The sequence below is a fragment of the Lemur catta genome, chromosome 11 (genome assembly GCF_020740605.2).
Source record: "Lemur catta isolate mLemCat1 chromosome 11, mLemCat1.pri, whole genome shotgun sequence".
In the NCBI taxonomy this organism is placed as follows: domain Eukaryota; kingdom Metazoa; phylum Chordata; class Mammalia; order Primates; family Lemuridae; genus Lemur; species Lemur catta.
The window spans coordinates 33,085,457-33,109,297 of record NC_059138.1 but is presented as its reverse complement, the minus strand read 5'-3'; the positions used below and the strand labels follow the sequence as shown (position 1 = coordinate 33,109,297).

At 39.5% G+C, this 23,841-nt stretch overlaps 1 protein-coding gene across 4 annotated transcripts in view; it reads right to left on the bottom strand.

Annotated features, from left to right (window-relative positions):
- The window catches only part of DOCK4 (dedicator of cytokinesis 4), a 408,336-nt gene that overhangs the window by 191,220 nt on the left and 193,275 nt on the right, over window positions 1-23,841 (bottom strand). For all 4 annotated transcript variants that reach the window (XM_045565153.1, XM_045565154.1, XM_045565155.1 and 1 more), the window contains exons 6-8: window positions 23,563-23,711; window positions 18,896-18,980; window positions 11,855-12,006 (exon numbers count right to left, since the gene is read on the bottom strand). In XM_045565153.1, coding sequence (XP_045421109.1) covers window positions 11,855-12,006; window positions 18,896-18,980; window positions 23,563-23,711 — 386 coding nt within the window. The remainder of the gene's footprint in view (window positions 1-11,854; window positions 12,007-18,895; window positions 18,981-23,562; window positions 23,712-23,841) is intronic.

Here is a 23,841-nt window from a genome sequence, read left to right as displayed (position 1 = left end):
TGTATAAAGCCCAGGCTCCACCCTGGAGATCCTGACTTACTAGGTCACAATGGACCTAGAAGCTTCCCTGCATATTTAAAAGCCCAGCCATGTTAAAGGACCAGGGCTTTGACCTCAAAGCCCAGGCCCTACCTAGCCATAATTACTGATTGTCTTTTACAACAGTCATATACACCAGAGAACAGGCAATGTATATGGTCGAAGACTTTTTCCCCTTTTTCTCCCGACCACATGGACTGACACGAATGACAGAATTTTTCCTTGGCAATAAATGAAAGCAACTCCTTAAGCAAGTCTTCCTAGATAACACTATTTATGTGCTTTCTAATTTTAAACCTAAAGCAACATTAGGGTCATGAGCTTTCTTGATTAAAGGGAAATGGAAAGAGGAAGATCCCTGACACCATTGTTTCCACAGGAGTTTAACTAAAGAGGAGACAGACACTGTGTTTTCTCTTTTTAATATTAATGTCCAAGCCCAGATTCACTTTACAAATATTTGAGTGTTGAGGCTTCTACATAGGCAGAATGTCTTATGCTTACTCTTCTGGGAATTCACATAATTTGATCATTGTAAACACTGTAACTCTGACATTTCATGAGAAAAGAATCACTCTGATCTATATAAGGTAATTATTTTGACCTTTCTAACAATGCCTCTTTGTTAAGAAAGTATGTGTAATAAGGAATGTTGAAAGTAAAGTGAACCTGAGCTCTTTATAAGTACTCTGGGTTGAAGCATGCAGTTTCTTGAAAAGGCAAAAAAGCCTTAAATGAAAACAGAATAATACAAATTCATATAATTCAAGCTCTGCAAAAATAATAAGTATAATAAATCTTTCATGCATTTATTACCTCAAGAAGATGTTCTTTTTTGAAAAATGAAAGTAAGTCAAAATCAAACTTCCCTTTCAACATTTTACTGATAGATTCTTTGTATTCATTACAACTTCAAAAAGTGAAAACTATCTAAATCATCATTAAATACTACTTATTAATTAGATCACACATTCAATTATACTTTTGAAATCACAGGTGCTTTTTTAAGCAGGGAGCTACAAAGTCTCTGAACTGATAGGCAAATGTTAATGTGTATGAGACTAGGTATATTTATTTTCTGCTGCAGTCTACAGTTTACATAAGTTTAAAGGATCCTTAGGCACTGAAAAGGTTAAGAACCATTGCTTTAGACACCAGAAGTACTTCTGTAAAATTAAAATTGCAATATTGGATACCATACAAAGGGATGGTATAGAAACTCTGACCTTAAAAATGTTTCTTGACTTAAAGTTTATTAATATTTTGAACATCAGCAGAATATAAGTTCCATGAAGGCAAGTGTTTTCCCCCATTTATTCACTGATGTGTCCCCAATAATGCCCAGATGAGTGTCCGCAACAGTTGTTTGCTGAATGAATAAACAACGAACATTGGCAATTCCATAGGAATAGTGTAAAATTTATGATGTTTAATTGAAATAAAAAGAAGATGCAGTCTCCTTAACTTGTAGTCCAAAATCTCTAAATGGAAATACTTAGGGGAAGATGTCATACATTTATCTGACCATTTTTATGTACTTTTAGCATGACAGTGTTTGCAAATGATGCTTCCCTAGAGACAGGTCTGAAGCACAGTTCTGATTAACACAGTGTAACCTGAAACATTTCTGATGCACTCAACACTTTGAGTTCTCTGTCTTATTAATAAGCACATCCCCACTGGAGTAGAAGGATGAGAGCAAAGACTAAGACAATAATGGCATGATCTCTTAATGCTTTCCCTCAACAACAATGGAAGACTTGTAAGCTTCCTTTAACTGCATCAATCCCTACCCTGTGTCAAGCACTCTGCAAAGTGCCCGGAACATAAAGATGATGTGAGGGTAAAGTCTATCTTTGGAAAAGGAACTAACAAAGGCCATATCATTAATAATTCCTTTGTCAACGCTGAATCATCTTACAACATAAATGGTGTTGAATACTAAAGAAGTCCTTTTGGGATGGGTTGCTATGTGTGACCTTAGCTTATTCTGTAGGGAATTTAAGAAAACTAAATTGTTCTGAATTCCCTATAGGCAGCTGACACAGGGTAGAGGAAGAAAGACAGAGATGACCAGAATTCTAGTGAAAGGAACATCAAACTGGCCATCTTATAAAACCAGGAATGGGGCTAAAAGGGCCTTCTGGTCACCTTCTAAAATCCTGTACTATTTAAGTAAAAAGAGAGAAGTAGCCTAAATAGGTATTTAGAGCTAAAGGGAAAGAGTCAATTCTGAGTTCATTAACTCTAAGAGTTTTTGGTTTTCTGCAACTTTGAATTTGTAGCCACTTATTATTATAATAATGTAGCAATTTACAGTTTCAAAAATATTAATATTTGGAATTGCATGGGTCAGTTCTACCCTCAGTGTTCTAAGTATGAATAAAGCATTTCTTTGTTTGTTTTGTTTTAATTTAGATCGTCCTCTTGGCTGATTTCTTATTTCAAATCTCTGCCATTAAGGACATCATCACATCTCTAAAGCAATTATTTGGTTTTTTATGGGACACAGAAGTGTGACCAAAAGGGGAGTAAACTGCAGATCTGATTAACTCCACAGTGACAACAATCCCAATTTTCATGCACCTGCTGGAACAATCAAATGATGGAGAGAAGGGAGGGTAGAAAGCAGGAGTGTCTTTCAGCAGGAGGCTCAAGGGAAGGTCGCCGCGGGTCACTGACAGGCAGACACCCACAGAGAAATCTGTGCCAGCATGTCTAGACACAGCAGGAAATGCTCTGGGCTGTATGGAATAGTTGATATTGCTATTAATACGATCCAAGGAGGGTCTCCGAATGCCTTCTCCATCTATTTCTGTTCTCAAACAGAGTTGTGCTCCCTGCACTTCTGGCCTGTCAGACTTTTCCCCTATATTGTTGTTTTGCTTTGGAGAGGTTACAGTGTTGAATTTGCTTTATCATAAAAACTATAAAAACAGACCTATGCCCACTATCCTTCAACATTCAAAACAATAAATGCTCCTAATTTATGTAAAAATATAGATGCTGAACTTGTGTGATCAGGCCATAGTAAGTTGTAAATGATGTATGAAACAAGAAATGCTAGCACAGTACATGGAACTAAAAAACCCTATCTGCACTCTTAACTGTGTCATGTACTACCATATATACAAAAAAAAATTGGCATTCTTTTCCTAGTCTGGGACAAATAACGATTCTCCCTGATAGCTCCCTTCTGCAAGCTCTAGAAAAATTTTACCAGTAACTGAGTCTTTTTAAAAGAAACACAGTTCTTTCATTTCCTTTTAAAAATGAAAAGGCTATTAGATCATATCAGTCTCTGAAGAGAGCTGCTGGAAGCTATGGTTGTAATTTCTTGGATTCTCCTCATTGTAACACAGAATCCCCAATCTTCTCATTCTTTTCCACCTGTGATGTTTCAGTCTCTAACACTACACCACCTGCATCTGATTCCTATTTCCTGGGCTCCTCCACCCCACAAAAGCTAACTTGGGAGTCAGGATTCGCTACCAATTTCAGATGTCTCCCATTGGCACCCCCCGCCCTGCACTCAGCAATTCTATTATCCATCACTAACTCACTTCCTAGCATACTTTTTTTTTTACACCCAGCATTTATTTAACATTTATTTATTTTGAATTGACAGATGGAAATTGTATATATTTATCATGTAGAACGTGTTGTTTTGAAATATATATACATTGTGAAATGGCTAAATCAAGCTAATTAACATTTGCTTTACCTCATATGCTAATTTTTTTGTGGTGAAAACATTTAAATCTATGCTTAGCAATTTTCAAGTATATAATACATTGTTATTAACTACAGTCACCATGTTTCACAATAGATCTCTTGGACGTATTCCTCCTGTCTAACTGAAATTTTGTACCCTTTGGCCACATCCTCAATCCCCTCCCCAGCCTCTGATGATCACTTTTCTACTCTCTATTTCTATGAGTTCAACTTTTTTACACTCCACATGTAAGTGAGATCATGCAGTATTTATCTTTCAGTACCTGGCTTATGTCATTTAACACAATGTCCTCCAGGTTCATCCATGTCACAAATGACAGGATTTCCTTCTTTAAGGCTGAATAGTATTTCATTGTATATGTGTGTGTGTGTGTGTGTGTATGTGTGTGTACATTTTCTTTATCCTTTCATCCATTGATGGACACTTAGGTTGATTCCACATCTTGGCTACTGTGAATAGTGCTGCAGTAGAAATGTGTGTGCAGGCATCTCTTTGACATGCCAATTGCATTTCCTTTGGATCCATACCCAGTAGTGGGGCTGCTGGATGTCGATCACGCTCTTGCTCAAAGTCCGCCTACCCTCCTCCCACAACTCACTTTCAGTCCTAAACTCCCCTCTGTTCTCTTTTGCTTTTCAATGACAGCCAACCTTATTTCCCACTTTACTTACAAAAGATCAAGGCCACAAACCCAAAATCTCTTTGTTCTATCTCAGCATTTTATGCCTACTTCACTGTCCTCACCTCCCACATTAATAAAAGAAGTGTCCTTCCTCTTTTCCAAAGTAGAGGCCTCCACTTGTGTCCTGAATCCCTTCTGCCATTTGCCCAGGATTCACCTTTGGGTCTCAGCTGGGCTTTGTACTGCTGGCGCACAATGCCCACTCCTATGCACTGGCATAACGAGTGAATGAACAAGTGAACCATTAGAGCTAATACGCCTTCTTATAACTGGGATGTCCTCACTTTTGGGAGGATAAACCTATACATATTTAGAGTTCCTAGGAAAGTGGTCCTTATATAGACACAGGATTCTGCTTAAGCATATAAGGTATCTTCTTTCACAGAATATTAATTTTCTAAAAGCTGCCTACTTTGCTTTATGTGTGAGTTAAGCCTCATGCTTTAAAGGCAATATTATTATAATGCATATGTTATGTGATACCGAATGTCCTAGACCATTAGGAAAACATTCCTCTTAAGTTTTGTCAAATATTTTAACAAAAATATAACTGGCAGTTCATATAAGCCCAAGTATATTGTTCTAGGCAGAACAGAATTCAGACCATTGAGTGGCTAGTGATTAAACAAAACTAGTGTTCTTTAAAGAGATTGAAAAAGACGTCTGCCCTCACTGCTTTATGACCTGTATGCAGAAAACATTAATAAATTTTAAGCAGGTAATTCATTACTGGTACACTCCATATGTTAGAAGTTAAACCAAGAGCTCATAAACCTGTCACAGGGCATCCACAACCATTAAATTTGTCATACTTTCTCTATCTATTCCTTTTTGCTTTCTCTTTCTCTTTTTTCCCCCCATTGCTGAAGTACTTTAAAGCAAATCATACCTGATTCCATTTTACATGTTTACTAACAGGTCTCTCTAAATCTTACATAACTATACTACCATATACTTAAAATTTAAAATAAAATCAACAATCTCTTAGAATGTATGATTTCTTTAAGAATTCAAGAGCAGCCACCACATATTACTTCTGGTTATGTTAAAGTATATTTCTTGTATTGGGTTTTTCTTTTTAAGTCATCATCACTATAACTAAGATTTACTGACCAATTACCAGGTGGCAATCATTACGCTAAGAATTTAATCCTCAAGTAATCCCATGGGGAAAGTACTGCTATTATCCTCGCTTAGCACACAAGTTAACAGCCCTAAGAGACTTGAAGTGACTTGCCAAAGCTGATGTAGCTATGACAAAGCCAGAATTTGAGCCCCAGCCATCTGACTCCAGGGTCTGGCCACATAGATCCTATATGTAATGAGGCACAAGATACAGGAAGGTATGTGTCTTGAAGTTGGACAGATATTCATATATATTTCAGAGTTCAGTACGAATCCATATAAAAAAATCTGTGCCTCACCAATTGTATTCGCTATCCATCTTTTCTTTAAATGATAGAATGATACACTGAATAGAAGGTAATTGTAGGCAACATAAAATTTATATGGAAATAAGGCATTTCAAAGAAAATGGAGCGTTAACTGTACAATGGCAGAAAAAATACCTAACATCAGAAAAGTATGTGAATAAGTTACCAGCAGAAAGTAAACCTCATCTGTATTTAACTACTAGGACGAGACTTTTTTTTTTTTTTTTTTTGAGGCAAAGTCTCACTGTGTTGCCTGGGCTAAAGTGCTGTGGCATCAGCCTAGCTCACAGCAACCTCAAATTCCTAGGCTCAAGTGATCCTCCTGCCTCAGGCTCCCAAGTAGCTGGGACTACAGGCGCTTGCAACCATGCTGGCTAATCTTTTCCATTTTTAGTTGCCTGGCTAATTTTTTTTTCTATTTTTTTAGTAGAGATGGGGTCTAGCTCTTCTGAGGCTGGACTCAAACTCCTGACCTCAAGCAATCTTCCCGCCTCGATCTCCCAGAGTGCTGGGATTACAGGCATGAGCTGCTGCGCCTGGCCTAGGATGAGACTTTTTGTATTTAATCATTAGGATGAGACTTTTTCCAGAAGTGCTATCCTTTTGCTGTTTCCTCAAATAAAAGCCCGTGCCAGCAGCTTGCATGCATGGGCAGCCCTATACTAAACTGAGTACCAATTGGAGGCACTCAGGTCCTATTAAATATACTCTCTGAAGAGAATGAAATACAGTAATAGATTAGTCCCAAGACAAATTCACAACTTTAATTAATGAAGCCTTAAAATACACTGGTAAACAAAGTAATGCAAGTTATAAGGGAGGCACTCAATCACTGAATTGTGTCATTTGCACTGGCCCATATAATTTACAGTCTGTTGTAGATTAATTGACATACATGAACACAGAAAAGAATTAATATACACATCTATATCTGCACAGCCTATGGAAAGAATAAACACTATGATTATTTCTACCACCATATAATGCAACAGGAAATTTTAAATGCAAGCTAAAGGAGACATGGTAGCATATAATGCTAAGCAGTTTGGTTTCTTTATTTAACACAAACTCAATTCCCAAACCTATACCTTAGTTTATGTACATCCACTCCCTTCTCCTTCTTCCTTGCTCCAGCTCATAGCTAATCTCCCCAGCAGCAAATTCAAGTCTGTTTCCTGATGTCTCCTAAAGGGCCTTGATCCATCAATGGTTTCCCCTCTCCCTCATTACTGGATCCTTCCTGTCAATTCTTAACAAGGTCAAGTCTCTCCCACTCTAGTTTCTTAAGAAAACAAACCCTCCACGGACCCCTTACTACACACTGGCGAGTAAAAATTGGTTGAGAAAGAATAAAAGCATAGTTAATGAGAACGGGTGTAGACTAGGGATTAGAAATACTGATTCCTGCATAGACTGCCATGTTCAAATACCAGCTCCACCACATATCAGCTGTACGACCTTGGGCAAGTTATTAAAATCACTCTGTGTCTCAGTTTCCCTGTCTATAAAAATGGGAATATTGGTAGTACCTACTTCATAGAGTGTTAGAAGGAATGAGTAAGTTTATATTTTCAAAAGAGCTTAGAATACTAACTGGCACATAGTGAGCATTACATAAGTGTTTGTTAAATGAATGCAATGAAATAAAATTACAGATGATAGGCAGAAAATTTATTCCCTGCTTTTCCCAGCTACACCCCTGTGGAATGAGGGAATCATAAACTTTCTACCAGATAAATACTCTCTGAAAACATTTTACTTGTGTAAAAGTTAATATGGCAAACTCATTTTTTTTTACTAATAATTATCTCTCATAGAAATTGTGTCAAGACTGTACAAACCTCAAATAAAGGTTTTGCTGATCCAATGTAGCTGTGCCTTCAGGGGACACAGGCTGGTGCTGTCACGCAAACAACAGAGGAAGGTAAACTGGAAAAGCAGCCTGGGGCGGGGGTCTCTGAACCGGATGCTGTCAGAATGTGCCTGCATCTTTACCGACAGTCTGGACAAGTCCGTAAGGCACATCAGAGGCCTAACGTTTTGGCCCACCTTCAGGCAGATTCCGTAATTGTTTTGAGATAAAATTAATGGGCTTTCTAAATATGGCAAAGCTTCAATGACAATTTAAGTTTTTATTCGGAAATGCACCCTTCCTGCTACTGAGGTACTGAGGAGATATTATGTGCTTCACAATTTTACTGAGTGAACTAGAAAGGGAGTATTTTCACATGTTGGCTTTTAGTATTGACACCTCTACGTACTGAATCTAAGATTGTGATCACGAGCATATAGTAAGAACTGATGCTACTTTGCTATTTTTAAAGCATTTTGAAAAGGACTCAATTTCAAAAACCAATTTCTATAGCATGGCATATTTCTGAGGCCCTATATTAGTTCCAGTATTGTCATTATCAATAATTCATAATAATTTATTATTAAGACTATCAGTCTCTAAAGCTCTAACTCTGGCCAATAAAATCCTGTTCAGAGACAGAAACGTTCACATACTGAAGCCCTGAAGGAGCGACTCTGGTCAGGGTGCTGGTGTCGTGGTCCAGAGGGCACAGACCCTGGCTTTGCAGCTCTGGTTGTTGGCCGTGAGCCGCTGACGTGAGCCGAGGGCCCTCGCCTGACCTCTGTGTCTCGGTTTCCTCACCTACAAGGTTGATGCTAGTCACAGTATATTTAAAGCACTCAGAACAAAGTCTGGCAGATGGTTAGTGCTCAATAAATGCTGGCTGTTTGCTTCTTAAAAAAGGAATATTAAAAAACAAAAAAAGTCTTGACAGGTTGTCTTGTGAGAGGAATAAACATACTCCTTTTCCTAATGACTCCTCTACAGGTTTTTCAAATGTCAGCCCTTCCACCTGTACCTGGAGCAGGTACCATCCCATGATCAAGGGTCAGGGCAATGCCATAAAGATTGTACTTGGATCGTACTTTATTTTCTGTAAACTACAGCGCTAATGATTGTATTTAACAACAGAATCATTCACTTCACTATACCATCTTTTGTTCACCGATTTTCATTGTTTGCAATTAGACTTTGAACTCTCAAAAAGAAATAAATCTAATGACAAAGAAATTATATGGAATTTAAGAGAAAGAGGGAAGCTATAGCTGAAATATTACTTCTAAGACATATCAACCAGCCACAATATATGGAATCTTATTTGGATCTTGATTTGAGCAATGTTTTTTTTAAAAAATATAAGTCAATGGCAGAAGTGTGAATACTATGGGAAATAGATATTTGATGATATTAAAGAGATATTAATGTTTTTAGGTGATAATGTCTGCAGAGTTCCCTTTTTTACATTTGAAAATGATATGAGGTCAGGAATTTATGTGCCTCAAAATAATCTGGGGGCAAAGAGGAGCACTGGAAAAGGACATGGTTAAAACAAGATGACCAGTCCTTAGTAGACCGTTGTGGAAGCTGATGGTGAGTACAACGACAGTCCCCTACAATATTCTACTTTTATAACATGTCTCAAATGCTCTAAAATAAAAAGTTGACAATAGGAATACATGATGATTTTAAAACACCAACATATAAGTAAAAACATAACAATGCCTTAAAATCATAGCTTACTTCTGTAATACTTCTTTAACGAAAAGATGCAAACACTTCATACTCATTAGCTTTGCCAGGCAGAATGACGACAGCAAGAATTATTACCGGTTCCAAGATGAAGGGGAAACTAGAAGCAGGGTTCTGTGTCATTGTCATCTACAGAGACAAGAGTCAAGCCCAGTCTTTAGATCTGTGCCTGCTATGGCCTCTTCACACAGGGACGGTGACACTGCCCTATGTTACTGGCAGTTTGAACCAAACCTACTCATTACGAGGTTTTGTACACTCCCTAAAAGAAAACAATCCCTGTGCTGCCTGAAGCCTCAGAAGAGCCAAGAAAATAAATCTGAGGTTGTTCCAAACATCTAGTAAGCATATATTGCGATTCTCAATCACTCTTTTGCCAAACACCTTCACGGCGATTATGAGTTCGAGAGGTGAGAGCCACAGATGGCCGAACGCAGGGAGGAGAAGCAGGGGAGAAGAATTCGGACTTGATTTCTCCTTGGGTCATTACAGATCAGGTGGGATACTGGAGGAGACACACAGAGAGAGGGAGAGGGGAGAGAGCAGCAACAGGGGCGGGGGGGAGAAGAGAAAGACAGGGAGGGATGAGGGGAAGGCGGGGGATGAGAGGGAGGCAGGCAGCCATGGTAGTAGCCCAGCCACATTACAGACCAGAAAAATGACCCAGCTCCTGGCCTGAACTTGGGTACCACAGACACAGTATTTTGGTGGATCCTACACTCAGGTTATTTTCCTACTTTTGCCAAATAAATAGGAATAAAATAAGGGGAACTCTGGAGATCAACCTAGAATGTTTTAGAAAATTTGAAAATGTTTATAATAAGACAAAACTCAGAGACAAGCTAATATGAATTCTAAATTAATATAATCCTATGTTAATGCAATTTGAACATTAGTGGCAATGTGTAGTCCTCAAAAACTTGAGCTTCATAGGAATGAGCAAAAGAGTGAACACATTTCTCCCTTTTCCATTCCATACAATTTGTTAAATATGTTAAAGAGACCACATATTATACAATGTTATAAAGACTTTGTTAACTAAACTATCCATAAACCAGATGCACTTTAATATATAAGCAGGTATTATCTCTAAATAATCTTTCACATTTCTAAAGTAACTGCTGAGTGGTAACTTGGATCAGTTTTTCATGCTTTTCACTTCCCTTTTTAGTAGTGCTGATTTGTGAAGGGGGAAAGGTCTTCTCACACACTGATTCATTTCCTCCAACAGTGCGGAAAGCAGATTTTGAAACTGTATTACCACTGTTATTTCCACACCTCATAAATTCTGTCCCTGTTGCACAAAAACACTACCTTCTAAGTTCTATGGACACAGTCCACTGTCAAGAGATAACAAGTACACTTACTAGCAGATAATGACTATCATATAAATTAATTCACCAAGGATTTTATGGCTATAAAAGCATTAAAAATAAGCTTCACATATATTTCCTAGAAAAAGAAAAATGTATTTTACCAGAAAAGAAATACTCTAAGATTATTCTGTTTATAAAACAATATATGTGACTCAGTATTGCTTAGAGTTGTTAGCATTTATTTTCATAAGCATTCTTTTTAAAGCAAGGTACAGTTGGGTCATTATGTGTGATTTGTGTGATTCAATTTTAATTCTCAATTTAAATATAAAATTTTTAATTTAAAAGTTGTCATGCTTTGTGCTTAACTTTAAAACAAATATCAAAAATTTGAAAACATAAAATCTCAACAAGAGTTGAGACTTTTGGATAACTACCGAAAATATCCCCTATAAATCTTTCTCTAAATACTGAAAGCTTGCCATAAGAGAACTGCAACAGGTAAGACACAGAGAACAGAGACAGAAAAAAACAAAAGTGAAAACTATTTACCACTTCACAGCTCTGAAACTTCAATGGGAAGGATTACAAGTATTTAGCTGTCTCTTGATATCATTTGATCCAGATTTGGTAAGAATAACGTAATTGTTTACTGAAAATTTGAAAGATACAGTGTGTTGACCTTGATAAGCAAACCAACTTCAGACTTTACAGAAATGGCATCTTCCTTGCATCATCAATACAAAAGAACTAAAGGAAATAACAGACTTGAAATCAATGCCATACTTCCATTTAATATCAATTATTATGATCCCATAGCCCTTTTGAATTTTTCAGAGAACTTTGCACGCATCATCCCACCTAGCCTCATGGAAATATCCAGAGGATATGCAGCTTGGAAACTCAGAGCATCCAGGTGAGAAAAGGCAGGCTAATAGAGTAAAAGTGTACAAGAGCATACATCTTAAAGCTTGCCAATCAAAAATATCCACCATTCTAACATTAATTGAACATAATTCAAGTCCTAGTTCCATGTGCAGTTACCTGATGGGTCGATTCTCTTTACTGTCAAAGAGCGAGAAGATGACCTCCAGCTCCTCACCCAGGTTGGAACACATGAGGCTCTTCATCTGGACAAAGAGGTGGTGACAGCTGGCCTGCACTGGGGTGTCTTTCTTCCGATGGCGATGTTCCATCTGAATGACACCCCCCAACAGAAACACAATCAGCATGGACTGAAGACAATAATAAAATCCAACAAACTAGTTAGCTAGGGTATGACTGTGATGTCCTATAATTTTATTCTGCTGTGAATTTGGTATCTAATTGGATGTTCAATTCCAAATTTTCTCCAATTTCCAAAACAAGAAACTATGAAGTTCATAGATCGTCAAGGAATCTTGCTTTAAGAATTTTTAAAATCATTAATGTTAAAAATAGTAACAACTCACAGGGTAGATTCAGAAAACAGGAAGTTCAAAGCACTCTTGCTCCTTTATCAACTCCCAAGACAACAAATTATTAGTCATCTTTTTAAAAAAGCACATTAATTTATATTTAAATTATAACTTCTCATTTCTTATAATTAAATGTTCTTTTAGATTACGCTAAATTGCAAAGTTGTGGTAGTTGTCTGAGACAGGCTGTGGCAAATAATATTCTATCACAAGAGCAAGAAAATTTTCCTGACTTGCTGTGGTGCTGTAGGGAGACAGACCTAGGAAAGCCAACAAGGTGTCTGAAGGTAGGAATAGCATCTATGTCTACCTCTCATCCTGTCCTCAATATAGACAGTCAAGGCTACACATGGGAAGCAAGACCACAAATGAGAGTTCCTATAGGTTGAGGGAGGAAAGGAGTCACCCATGAATCCAAAGGGGAAGAGAACATGGGGACGATCGTTCACCCAACAGACATGTGTTAAGTATCTACTATGTGCCAAGCCCTGGGAATGCAACTACGAGTAAAAATGGAAATAGTCCACACCTTCATGGAGCTTGTATCTACTATGGGGGGGCAGACATGAACAAAACCTTCCTCACATAAAACTGCAACTGTGATGAATAGAGCAGAAGACCCAGATTCTGATGAGAGAAGGGAGGATTTGACTTGAGTCTGGGCAGGCAGAGAAGGCTTCCTGGGAAAGTGACACCTCAGCTGAGAGCTAAAGAAGGTACAGGAGTTACCTGTGTAGGACAGGGTTCCTCAAACTGCTTGCAGGGAAGGACCAGCTTGTGTCTCCCCCTAATCCACCGCAGACTGATCCTTTCATAAAATGCAATAAAAATGCCATGGCAATGTCAAAATGTTATAAAGGTTTCTAATCATTTACTTGCCAATTTTATACTTGGACCAGTTACCAACAGTTCACGGTCCAGCCAGTTCTTGGAACACACTTTGAGTAGCACTGATTCAGGACAAGAGTGTAAGAGTACAAGAAAAACACAGAGAAAGGCCTGTGTATTAGCAGAACAGGTGCTAAGAATGTGGAGGATTATCGCTTTCATAACACGGACTACTAAGGGAGCCACCTCTTTTGCATCACTTGACAATTAAAAGAAATTGTTCAGGGATTTTAACTCCATCATAAATGGAGACATAGCCTTTATTGAGAATTAAGGTACATAACCCCATTTTTACATTAGCTATCCTTTTAAGCTTCTAAGTAGAGTTCAGTAACTACTGAATGACCAATTTTTGAAGCCAAATTCCATCTAAATTTATAGTTGTAAATGCACTAGCATAAAATCACCAGAATTTTTTCATGCTTTTGACTTTTATTTTTTACTACTTGAAAAGTCAAGGGTGAAAAATATATAGTTAACTAAATGCATCTATAATCACTGCATACTCAATAGGTACATTGAGCACCTCTCTGTAAAACTAGAGGGTAAATACATTGTTTTTAAAAATAGGACTCAGCACTGTGGTATGTATTGGCCATAATTACCAGAGAAAAGTTCCCAGAGAAAAATATTCTAACTGTGGGAAACCAGTATAATTCTGCTTTGTTTTCTATGAAGGTTGCTCTATTTTATGTTTTTAAAATTCTTTTTACTATGGAAAAAGCAGCACTATACATTCATAAAACTACATCTCTTTTACAAAGAAGCTCTTTTTTTTCTTTTTCCTGGAATTGCTAACTTATTTACTTAAAAGTTCAACATATGTTTACTTAACAGGGTAACACAACAGAAGCTATGAAGAGATGAATGACTCCTAAAGGCCAGAGCTGGAGAAACAGATGTAAAAGCCTTATGAAAAGAACAGACCTTAGGAGGTATCTGCTCTTGACTTCAAACGGCGTGGAGTTCCCAGCATGAATCATGACATTCACTGGGAACTGAGGGAAAAGATTAGCTCCCTTACTCATACAAAGAATCCAATATATCTAGATCAGTGGTTCTCAACCTTGGCTGCACTTTAGAGTCCCCAAGAGAGCTTTTAAAAAATACTTATGCCCAGGTCCTATCCCAGAACAATTAAATTAGAATTTCAAGGCGATGGGGGTCCAGAAACTGGTAGTTTTAAAAGCTCCCCAGGTGATTCTAATGGGCAATGAGGGTTGAGAATCCCTCATCATGATCATGTGCAGAGAGATGCTAACTGCAGCACATTAAAAAATGTATTGTTGCATCTTTTGAATAGTTATTGCCTTGGAGCCTTTGGTCTTTGCCTGCGTGCTAGTAATAAGCCTGCTTGAGTCTACCCTTGGCACATGTGACATGCGCTCTCAAGTCTGGCACTCCCTCTCCCCTGCCATTCTTCAAGGTCTGGATGGCTTTGAACTGAAGTAGGTTATGATGACTTGCTTGTCTCTTGGTAATTCACTACTTTGGGGAACTGTTAAAAGTATCTGTGAAAAAGTATTGTAATAACAAAATTTAAAAAGCAAATTCACACTTCAAGAGCTATGATTGGGTATTTATAACACAAGACAAAAATCCATCTTGAAATAATTTATGGTTACAAATGGATCTACCAGTTACTTTAAATGTGTTTATGGTTTGACAAGATTTTTGATTAGGAGAAACAGATTCATCCCCAAAATTTATTTAACTGACTTATGGTTTTAATCCTCATAGAATGTATTAATTACTGGATGCACTGTCTACACCAGCAGTCCCCAACCTTCTTGGCACCAGGGACTGGTTTCACAGAAAACAATTTTTCCACAGACCTGGGGTGGGGTGGGTTTTGGGATGATTCAAATGCATTACATTTGTTGTGCAGTCAAACCTCTCTACTAATGATAATCTGTATTTGCAGCCACTCCCCAGCACCAGCATCACCTCCTCAGCTCCACCTCAGATCATCAGGCATTAGATTCTCATAAGGAGCACGCAAGCTAGATCCCTCGCGTGCGCACTTTACAGTAGCTCCTATGAGAATCTAATGCCACTGCAGATCTGACAGGAGGCAGAGCTCAGGTGGTGATTTGAGCAACAGGGAGCAGCTGTAAATACAGATGAAGGTTTGCAGGCTTACCGCTGCTCACCTCCTGCTGTGCAGCTCAGTCCCTAACAGGCCACAGACCAGTACCTGTCTGTGGCCCCAGGGGTTGGGGAACACAGGTCTACACCAGGGTTTTTTAACCTCAGTGCTACTGACAATTGGGCTGCACATTTCTTTGTTGTGGGGGCTGTCCTGGGCTTTGTAGGATGTTCAGCAGCTTTCCTTGGCCTCTACCTAACAGATGCCAGTAGCAGCTCTCTCTCCCACCTCCTGTTGCGACAATCAAAAATGTCTTCAGACAATGCCAAATGTCCCCTGGAGTGGGGGTGAAATTGCCATTTTCCATTTGAGAACCACTGGTATAACCTACTAAGGATCACAAAGCAAGCAGGTAGCGTGATCTTATAAAACCACAAAAGTTCCTAAAAAGATATTCTATAGGCATAAATAACCAAAGAATCCGGCTAATAAGGTTCTCTTTATTTATAGAAGAATTGAGATCTTGCCTTTGGCACCACACCAAGCTTTCTAAGTGGACATATGTTAACACTGTGAGGTTTAGCACTTTTACTGTTTAGATGAACACAAGCAGGTGAGAAAGACGTGCTAACTGTGCTATCAAAAACCTACAGTAAGACTTTTTTTTCCTGTTGATGCAATATGAACTTAGTAAGATGAAAACACCTGTGTTTCAAATATGACACTGTCAAGAAAGAAGTAAAAGAAGAGAGGCAGCAACAATTAATCAAACATCCTCTCAGGTCATTTTACATCTATGCCATGGTCCGTGATCCCAAGTGACGATACATTGCCAAACAACAACAATAACAACAAGGGATTGGTGATGGTGCCTCCTAACTCCCTGATGAAATCAACACAGTCAGTCACTTTCATGTTGCACAGAGAAAAAGACCAGGGCCACAGACAATCTGATTATTGCTAGGCCCAGGATACAAACAGGAACTTAAAAAGAGGCTGACTTCAAGAAGAAAACATGTCCTTCTGAAACTTATAATTATTTGGGTTTTTCTTGGGCTATTGCCTTTGTTTTAGAAACAGTAAAATGTAACCACTACTGAGGAGAAATTAAGTTTTCATGTAAAATCACATTGTTTTATTTTCCTCGTCTGTAAAACGAAGACTCTGGGTTAGGATCTGAGAGTAAAATGATGAAATATCCACTGCTGTCTTTCCTACCAATGGCAGACATTACTAATCAATCAGAGCCTAGAGGAGATCCCAGAGTCTTATCAACACTTCATTCCAGGCAGCCCCCACTAATAAATGGGAATGTTGAAAAAGGTGAAATCAATTTGCCCCCCTGTATATAATGTTAACTGAAAAGAACAGAGACAAAATTGCATATACACAAAATTGAATTAGAGAAAATAAAATGCATTTGTATAGGACAATATTATCAAATATTTGACATCGCCATCTAAATGTGGGGGGTATGACTACAGTCTACCAAAGAGACATAAATGTGAGTGTTGTGTGGAACTTCCAGGAAGGGTTGTTAAAGTAGCTGTATCAACTAAGAGGAACCTCTCTCCTTCCTACTGCCTGGAGTGCAGATGCATGCAACGGCTAGAACTCTTGCAGCTATATTGTACTTTGAGGTATGCTTGATGATAGCAGCTACGACTGCACAGCAGAAAGGTAAGTGCCTGTGTCCCTTTTTACATCATGAAACCACAAACTCAGAACTTCCTGCTTCTAGACTTGCATATTTTGAGAAATAAGTTTCCATCACGTCTAAGTTTCTATTATGCATTTCATTAAAAATAGCCAAATCTAATCCTAAGATTTAGCATATGAGATTCCAGTTATTCTTTCCATGATGCCTCTCCAGTGCCGATGAAATCAAGATGAGAAAGAAATGAAAGCTGACTGAATGCTTAGGTGTTTTGCACATATTATTTGTCAAGGAAAGGCATTTTATATGTTTCCTTTTTAACTTTCATAACAAATATGAAAAGAATTATTTCACCATTTAGTACATGAAGAAACTGAGGCTCTAAGAGAGTAGGTAAGTTCAAGACCACAGAGCTGGTAAAAGGAAGAGCTGAACTGCAAATCTAGTTGTTTGGAGCCACAGTCCATGGTCTTTTCATAATACCTAATGACCCCAAATGACCTCGAAAACAATGACTAGGTGCTTATTAAGTGCAAAGCACTGTACAGGATTACCTTTGAGCACAATAGAGGTAGCAGAAGACTCAGTGTGCCAGTGTGCACCCTGAAGAAACTTAAAAATGAGTGATTATTTAAAAAGTGAGAGAAAAAATGATGCTCAATGAGTGAAATAAATGAGCAACAATAAAGATGTCACATTAGAGGTGTGACTGACAAATGAACTATACAGATTATATGTGTTATATAAGCTAAGAAGTCACGATGACTTTAACTTGGAATACTCTCATTTGTTCCTTCTTGGCCCCCTCCCCAACTGACCTTGAACTGTATTCTTGCTACGCGTGCCAAAAACTCTGCTTAGCACTGATGTCACAAAGGCATGCAGCACACACCACTCCCAGGACGTGCAACATACAGTAAAGGAAACCCTCTACAAAAATAGAATGGGCACAATAAAGTGCAGATAATCTGAACTTCAATCTGATTATTAAGGAAAAAACTGAAAGCAATATTAAGAACTGCCTTCTCCAATCAGACACAAGCCCCTATGCACTTATTAATAATTTCCCCCCAATTTTTAAGATATGGACAATCTACAGGTTAAGGGTATCCCACTCTTCTCAGAAAATTACTATAAGCTTGGAAAGCTACCCCACAAGAGGTAAGATCTTCCAAAAATGAGTCTACTATTTCCAACAGGAACACCTCCTAGAAACATTACGGTAAGAAGCAGTAGTAACGAGATCAAAGTAAAATTACACTTAGGGTAACAGCCTTTGAAAGCCCTTCCCAACCACCTTCTTCACTGATTTTGGGTTTTAAGAGACTTTAGTTACTATGAAGAGATTGGTAAATTTCACACAAGTATTTAAGAATATAAGGCTAACCACAATCTGGCAGATCGGACCAGATCTGGGGAACCTAGATGAGAAGCAAAAAAACTGGACTTTAACCTACCACACAACTAGAAATAAATCAAGCCATAGGTGATGCTCTGATGGACAATATGATCAAATATTTTAGAATTATTAACTGGCTTCAGCACTTAGGAATGGACTGGGGTCTAGGAGGGATGGGTGCAAGACCAGCAGTTGAGGACCAAGGACAGGAGGTGAGCAATGCCCAGGTATCATTGTCATAGCATGGTCCTGAAACACAACAGACGGATTCATGTGACAGACAGACATTTCATCAGACTAGGCAAAAAAAAAAAAAGTATACATATTTGCAAAAGAACTGAGTGAACACTTCTGAGAATTTACTTTCTAGTGCCTGGGCATGGAGGGCCTGCTGGAGAGCATTATATCATTCTGAGATAGGTAAAGTGTGTCGGTACTGTACTCAGGGCATGGTCACCTCAGTTCTCAATTCTCCACACTCTCTCCAAATTAAATCTGGAACATCCTGTTCTTACAAAATCAAGCAAGCATGAAAAGTGCCATGGAAACCACAAAATTAGCAGTGAGGCTATGAGCGGAGGTTTCCTGTACCTACCAGTCGGTAGAGCTCAGTGATGCTGATGTCCTCCGGATCCACCATTGCATACTCTTTCCTAGGGACCAGGTCCAGCCCCAGTTGCCTAGAAAACAAATTGAAAAAGTTTGGGGAAAAAGTCACCTTTACTACCGAAATTACCCACCATGCTTCCCCCACCTGTACTTTTTACCTTGCATGACTCATGACCACAACTGCGGTAGACAATGTAAGTAGGCTGGACACTGGGCTTAACTCAAGAAGTTATGACAAAGTCACAGAAGATGACAAAGGGGCAAATCAAGAGTGGGTGCGCAGACACCCTCAGTGGGGTGCTCCTTCCACTGGGGCCTTGGCCCTCTGTATGGTGCAGAGTCTTCCACACTTGACACACTATCCCCAGAGAAGGCCTTCTCTAGTGGGGTGGAGTAGAAACCAGAGCTAGACGTACTTTGGTCCTGGACATTGGAGTTGAAAAGAGGGAAGTTCAGCCTCTAGGATTTGACCTAGCACTAAAATACCTAGCTATGCCCAGAGTTGACATGCTTCTAGCACGAACCTCTGGCAAGTTGTGCATGGTCCTCATTCATAGCAAGTTCTGGGGTCACTCATTAGGAGAAACTCAGTGAACGTGTGGAACAGAAATTGGAGCAGCACAGTTCTAGGACTGGGTGGCAAAATGGTTTAACCTCGTGTCAGGTTTCATTACAGCGGATATGTGGCTTGCTGGGTGGAAAAGTACTCTAAGGTTATAGCCAGGCTCAGAGGGACCAAGTATGGTAATTGATTTGTGATGTCTGCCATCCACAGAGGAAAGCGAGGCTAACCTTGTTCTGGCCAGTTTCCCTCCAGTGACCTTGGGAACATACTCCTCTCCAGGACGCCCACTGTACAACACTGATACCACTGCCACATAATTCTCCTCATCTCCTTACCCGTCCCCAGCCATCCCAAAGGCTTCCCGATGCCTCTGTAATGCCCTATAGATCAAAGCCAATACATCTTCTCTCTCACAGACGCCTCGCAATTACTACCGCACTCCAGGTCTCAAGCTCAGTTCCCTGAGGATCATTTGTCCTGCATCCCTTTCGTGTCATCCCTCTCTAACATGGAAGCTTTCCAGGGTTGCACTTCTAATTATAGAACCACAGCTTTCTTACTTTTGTATTAAAAAAAAAATCTTGAAATTCTATGCCCTCCCCAAAATCTCATTAAGGTTTCATAAGTAAAATGTATTAATTCAGCACCTACTTCAAGCCAAGCACTGCCCCAGTCACCCTGAGGGATATTTGTTCTTAAGAAGATTAGAAAACTGTCACCTCCTAGACAGCAGGAACTATTTTTCAGATACTAAAATAGTTTCTCAATTTTCCTAAATGATGTTCCTCTTTGAGAAACTTTAAAAAAAATCACATGTCCATTCTCTAATTTATAGTTGAATCTTCAAATCACAAAGAGTACTGTGATTTTTTTTCAAAATGTCCCTATCCCCCCTTGCTCCACCTCACCAGGGATTCTGGTAGTGTCTGTTCCCCATCCTCCCTCCCTTCCAAGAGAGAACCACTGCACTAGAGTGTAAGACATCATCTGACACCAGTCAATATTGCTGAGGCAAGATTATTTAGCAAAGGAAAGAGGACATATAACCACATATGAATCATGGCGCCTGCCTAACCATGGCTCCTTCTATGAGAAGCTGCTCTACTCACATTCTCTGCTGGGAAGAGGGGGTCTGAGGGGGTCTGACCATCTCCCCTTCCTGAGCCAACCTGACTAAGGTAAGAATGTAACCTAAGGACAAAAACCCCATGGACTGGACAGAAACTTATGAGAGGCTGCTATAAAACACTCAATCCAAACAGGAATAATAGATATTAGCTGTCAACAAGATTCCTTCTTTGAGAGATTGAACTTGGAAATTCAGACATCATCAGCCATAAGGCATGAGGAAGACAAGCTACCTGAAGGGCATGTGACCTACATCACCGCAGAACGAATGACACCAGCTGCAGAGGTTCTGCAGAGCCAGAAACCAGTGATCTGCAAGTCCCTTCTTTCCACAGGCTTGAATGTTCAACTTCTGCTGGTTTCCTGGAGTCCCGGGTACGTGAAGAGCGTCTTCTTTGTTTCTATTTGGTTCTGTTAATTCCGAGGTATATCCTCAGGATAAACCTCCCACTGTTTGAGCTTCCTTAGCTCACAGAATAGAATCAGGGCAGCACTTGACAAAGGGTAAGGAGAAATGAGGCCAGTAGGGGAGAGACAAGACAGAGGGAGATCACACAGGATCTGGGAAGCCACTAGTGGTGTGGGGGTGTCACTTTACATCAGCTCAGTCATTAAACTACTCTGTGACATCAGGAAGAAAGGATGAACTGATCTTCCCTCCCGTATAATCTTAGCCAGAAAGTCCAAGGACACCACAGGACTCTATGGGCAACAGAAACATGTGCCATTATTTCAGTGCTGTCGGAGGCTCCCAGGTGAGAACAATTCTTTTGCTGTCCCCATTAGAGAATAAGATGGATTAGATCCTCCTCCTCCCAAGCTTCCCACGTCCAGAGGGCCACGCTTCAACAGTCTGATATACAACCTGAGATAGAACACATTCTTAATTTATCTTCATCCAGAGATTTATGTACTGACAGATAATTTTGTAGGACAATTTGATCTGCTTTAATAGACAAGAGAATTATCTTAATTTGCTGTCCCTTTAGCACTACTCAATAAGAAAATAAGTTTATACTTAAACGAGTAAGGTAAATGCATAATCTCTATGCTGTAAGTTATTTTTAAATAAGTGACCAAAGAAATTCAAAGAAAACAGAATGAGAGCTCAGAAATTTCATGAAGTTGAGGATGATCTAAATAAATTATACTGCTCATTTTCATGCATCAATGTTTTACCAGCTTATCATAAATTAGCCAGAGAACTGCTCAAAGTACAAGCCAGAACTTACGTAAGTCAAAAACTGAGTCATGATTCAGCCATAATTAATGTTTTTCCTTCCTTCCCCTTTTCATTCTGCCATCATCTCCCTTCACTAAACTGAAGGAGTATCATTTTCTTGCCTGCTCTACATTCCTAAGTTATTTTTGATAAGTGAACTTCATCCAACTTTCTTCCTATTTACAAACTAGTCCTTTAAATGAGAACCAGCACAATGACTAAGAGCCATATAAATCAGAGAAAACTCAGAGGTTTTTCAAAATAATAAAGAAACACATGAAAGACAGGCAGCACAGGGCAAGCTCCCAGGGGCTTTAGAGCTACTCCCAGGTCCCACTGCAGCTCAGGCAGCAGGATGGGAAGCTCCACGCAAGTGGCTGACAAGTCTGATGGGTCACGAGGCGCTGCATGTTTTACATTGTATCATCGTGGAGCTGAAAGGGCCTTTGCATCTTCTCTAGTTCAACTTCCTCCTTTGACAGATAAAGCACCGACATCAAGAAGGGCTCAGCAATTTGGTTCAGGTCTTAAGAAAGTAGAGTTCTTAGTCCAATGCTTTTGTTGCCCCTCCATACCTGCACTTGTTTTATTTCTCACAGGAATGAATCTTCTAGAAATAAATAAATTGGGCTATTCTATTCATTGTCTACAAAAAGACGAATGGCACATCGTGTTTGACGAAATACCAGAAGTACTCTGGGTGAGATGGAGTTTAAAATCTGTTAGCAGGTCCGTGTATTTATATCTGTAATATGTAACGTCTTGGCGGGAATCAAACCCGGCTTCTGACAAAGCGACTTCCTATGGTTAGGGGAAGTGGCATTCTGGTTTCAAATCGGTTTTTCCGGATTTGAAGCTAATTTATCTATGGCTCACTTACAGGCGTTTTCTCCTTTCTGTCTGCTTTTCTTTTTATCTGCTGCCCTAAGATTCTTTGAAGGTCAAAATAATTAACAGGGATTTGGGGAGAGGGAAGGCAGGATACTGCCACGTAGTATATTGAGGAACCATTTACTGCCTTAAACCTAAGTCTTGTGCAACCCTAGGACCACGGTCAAAGTTGGCTTATTCTAATTTCTCACTCCTATATTAATATTCATACTTAATATAGTATCAGCTTTCAGAGCTTTCAGTGATTAGATTTACTACTCAAGTGTTCGGCTAATATTTTAAATTAGTCACTCACTTACAGTTTTATTTAAAAGTAAATCTTGGTCAGGAACAGTTTTTACTGAGTTCTCCCAAGCAGCTCCTCAAAATGGCTAATACGCACGCACAGGACTCATCAGAGCAATGATAAAAGGCCCCGCCAGTGCCCTTGTCCTAAGACTTCTAACAGAAGCTGTTAACATTGGTGTCTCTCTCCAGATTACACTGGCGACCTACCACCCTGATATGGGAGAGATATATATTAAAAGCACATGCACATGCCAAACCCAAAGCGTATATAAAAATAAGACCCATTTTAGCCAGAAGCCGTACCTAATTAATCCCTGGGAACATTTCATTTTCCATGAGCACGTGCACACTGTCAGATCACACGAGGTACTAGAGAACAAACACCAGCAGGAGAGGGGAAGTGGTTCTCTGCTCCATCAATGACAGTTTTCCTCCAAAAGAGGAAAACCGGAAAGACACATAGGATCGGTTCTGGTAATATTACCATGTCCTGGCTCAGGCCATGTCACTTCTGTTGTGATCACCGGCCAGAGGCTGCTCTGTGACAGTCGGTACTCACTCATTGCCCCAGTCGAGCCTGGCAGTGATGTGGCGCTTCACGTCCTTCATCCGGTCGTGGGTGAGATGGCCCACCAGCACCTGCCGCCGCAGGTCCAGGATCTCATTCATGATGTGCCACAGCCGGTGGAAGAGATCGCCTTCGTTTCTCTAAGAGATATGCAAATGTAGAGATTTGATCACCAGTCCCCGCACTGAGTTGCAGGATAACCACAGAGCAAAGGGAAAGGGCGGGTCCTGGTCACCCCTGATGTGCTTGCCGCTCTGTGCACAGATCCTC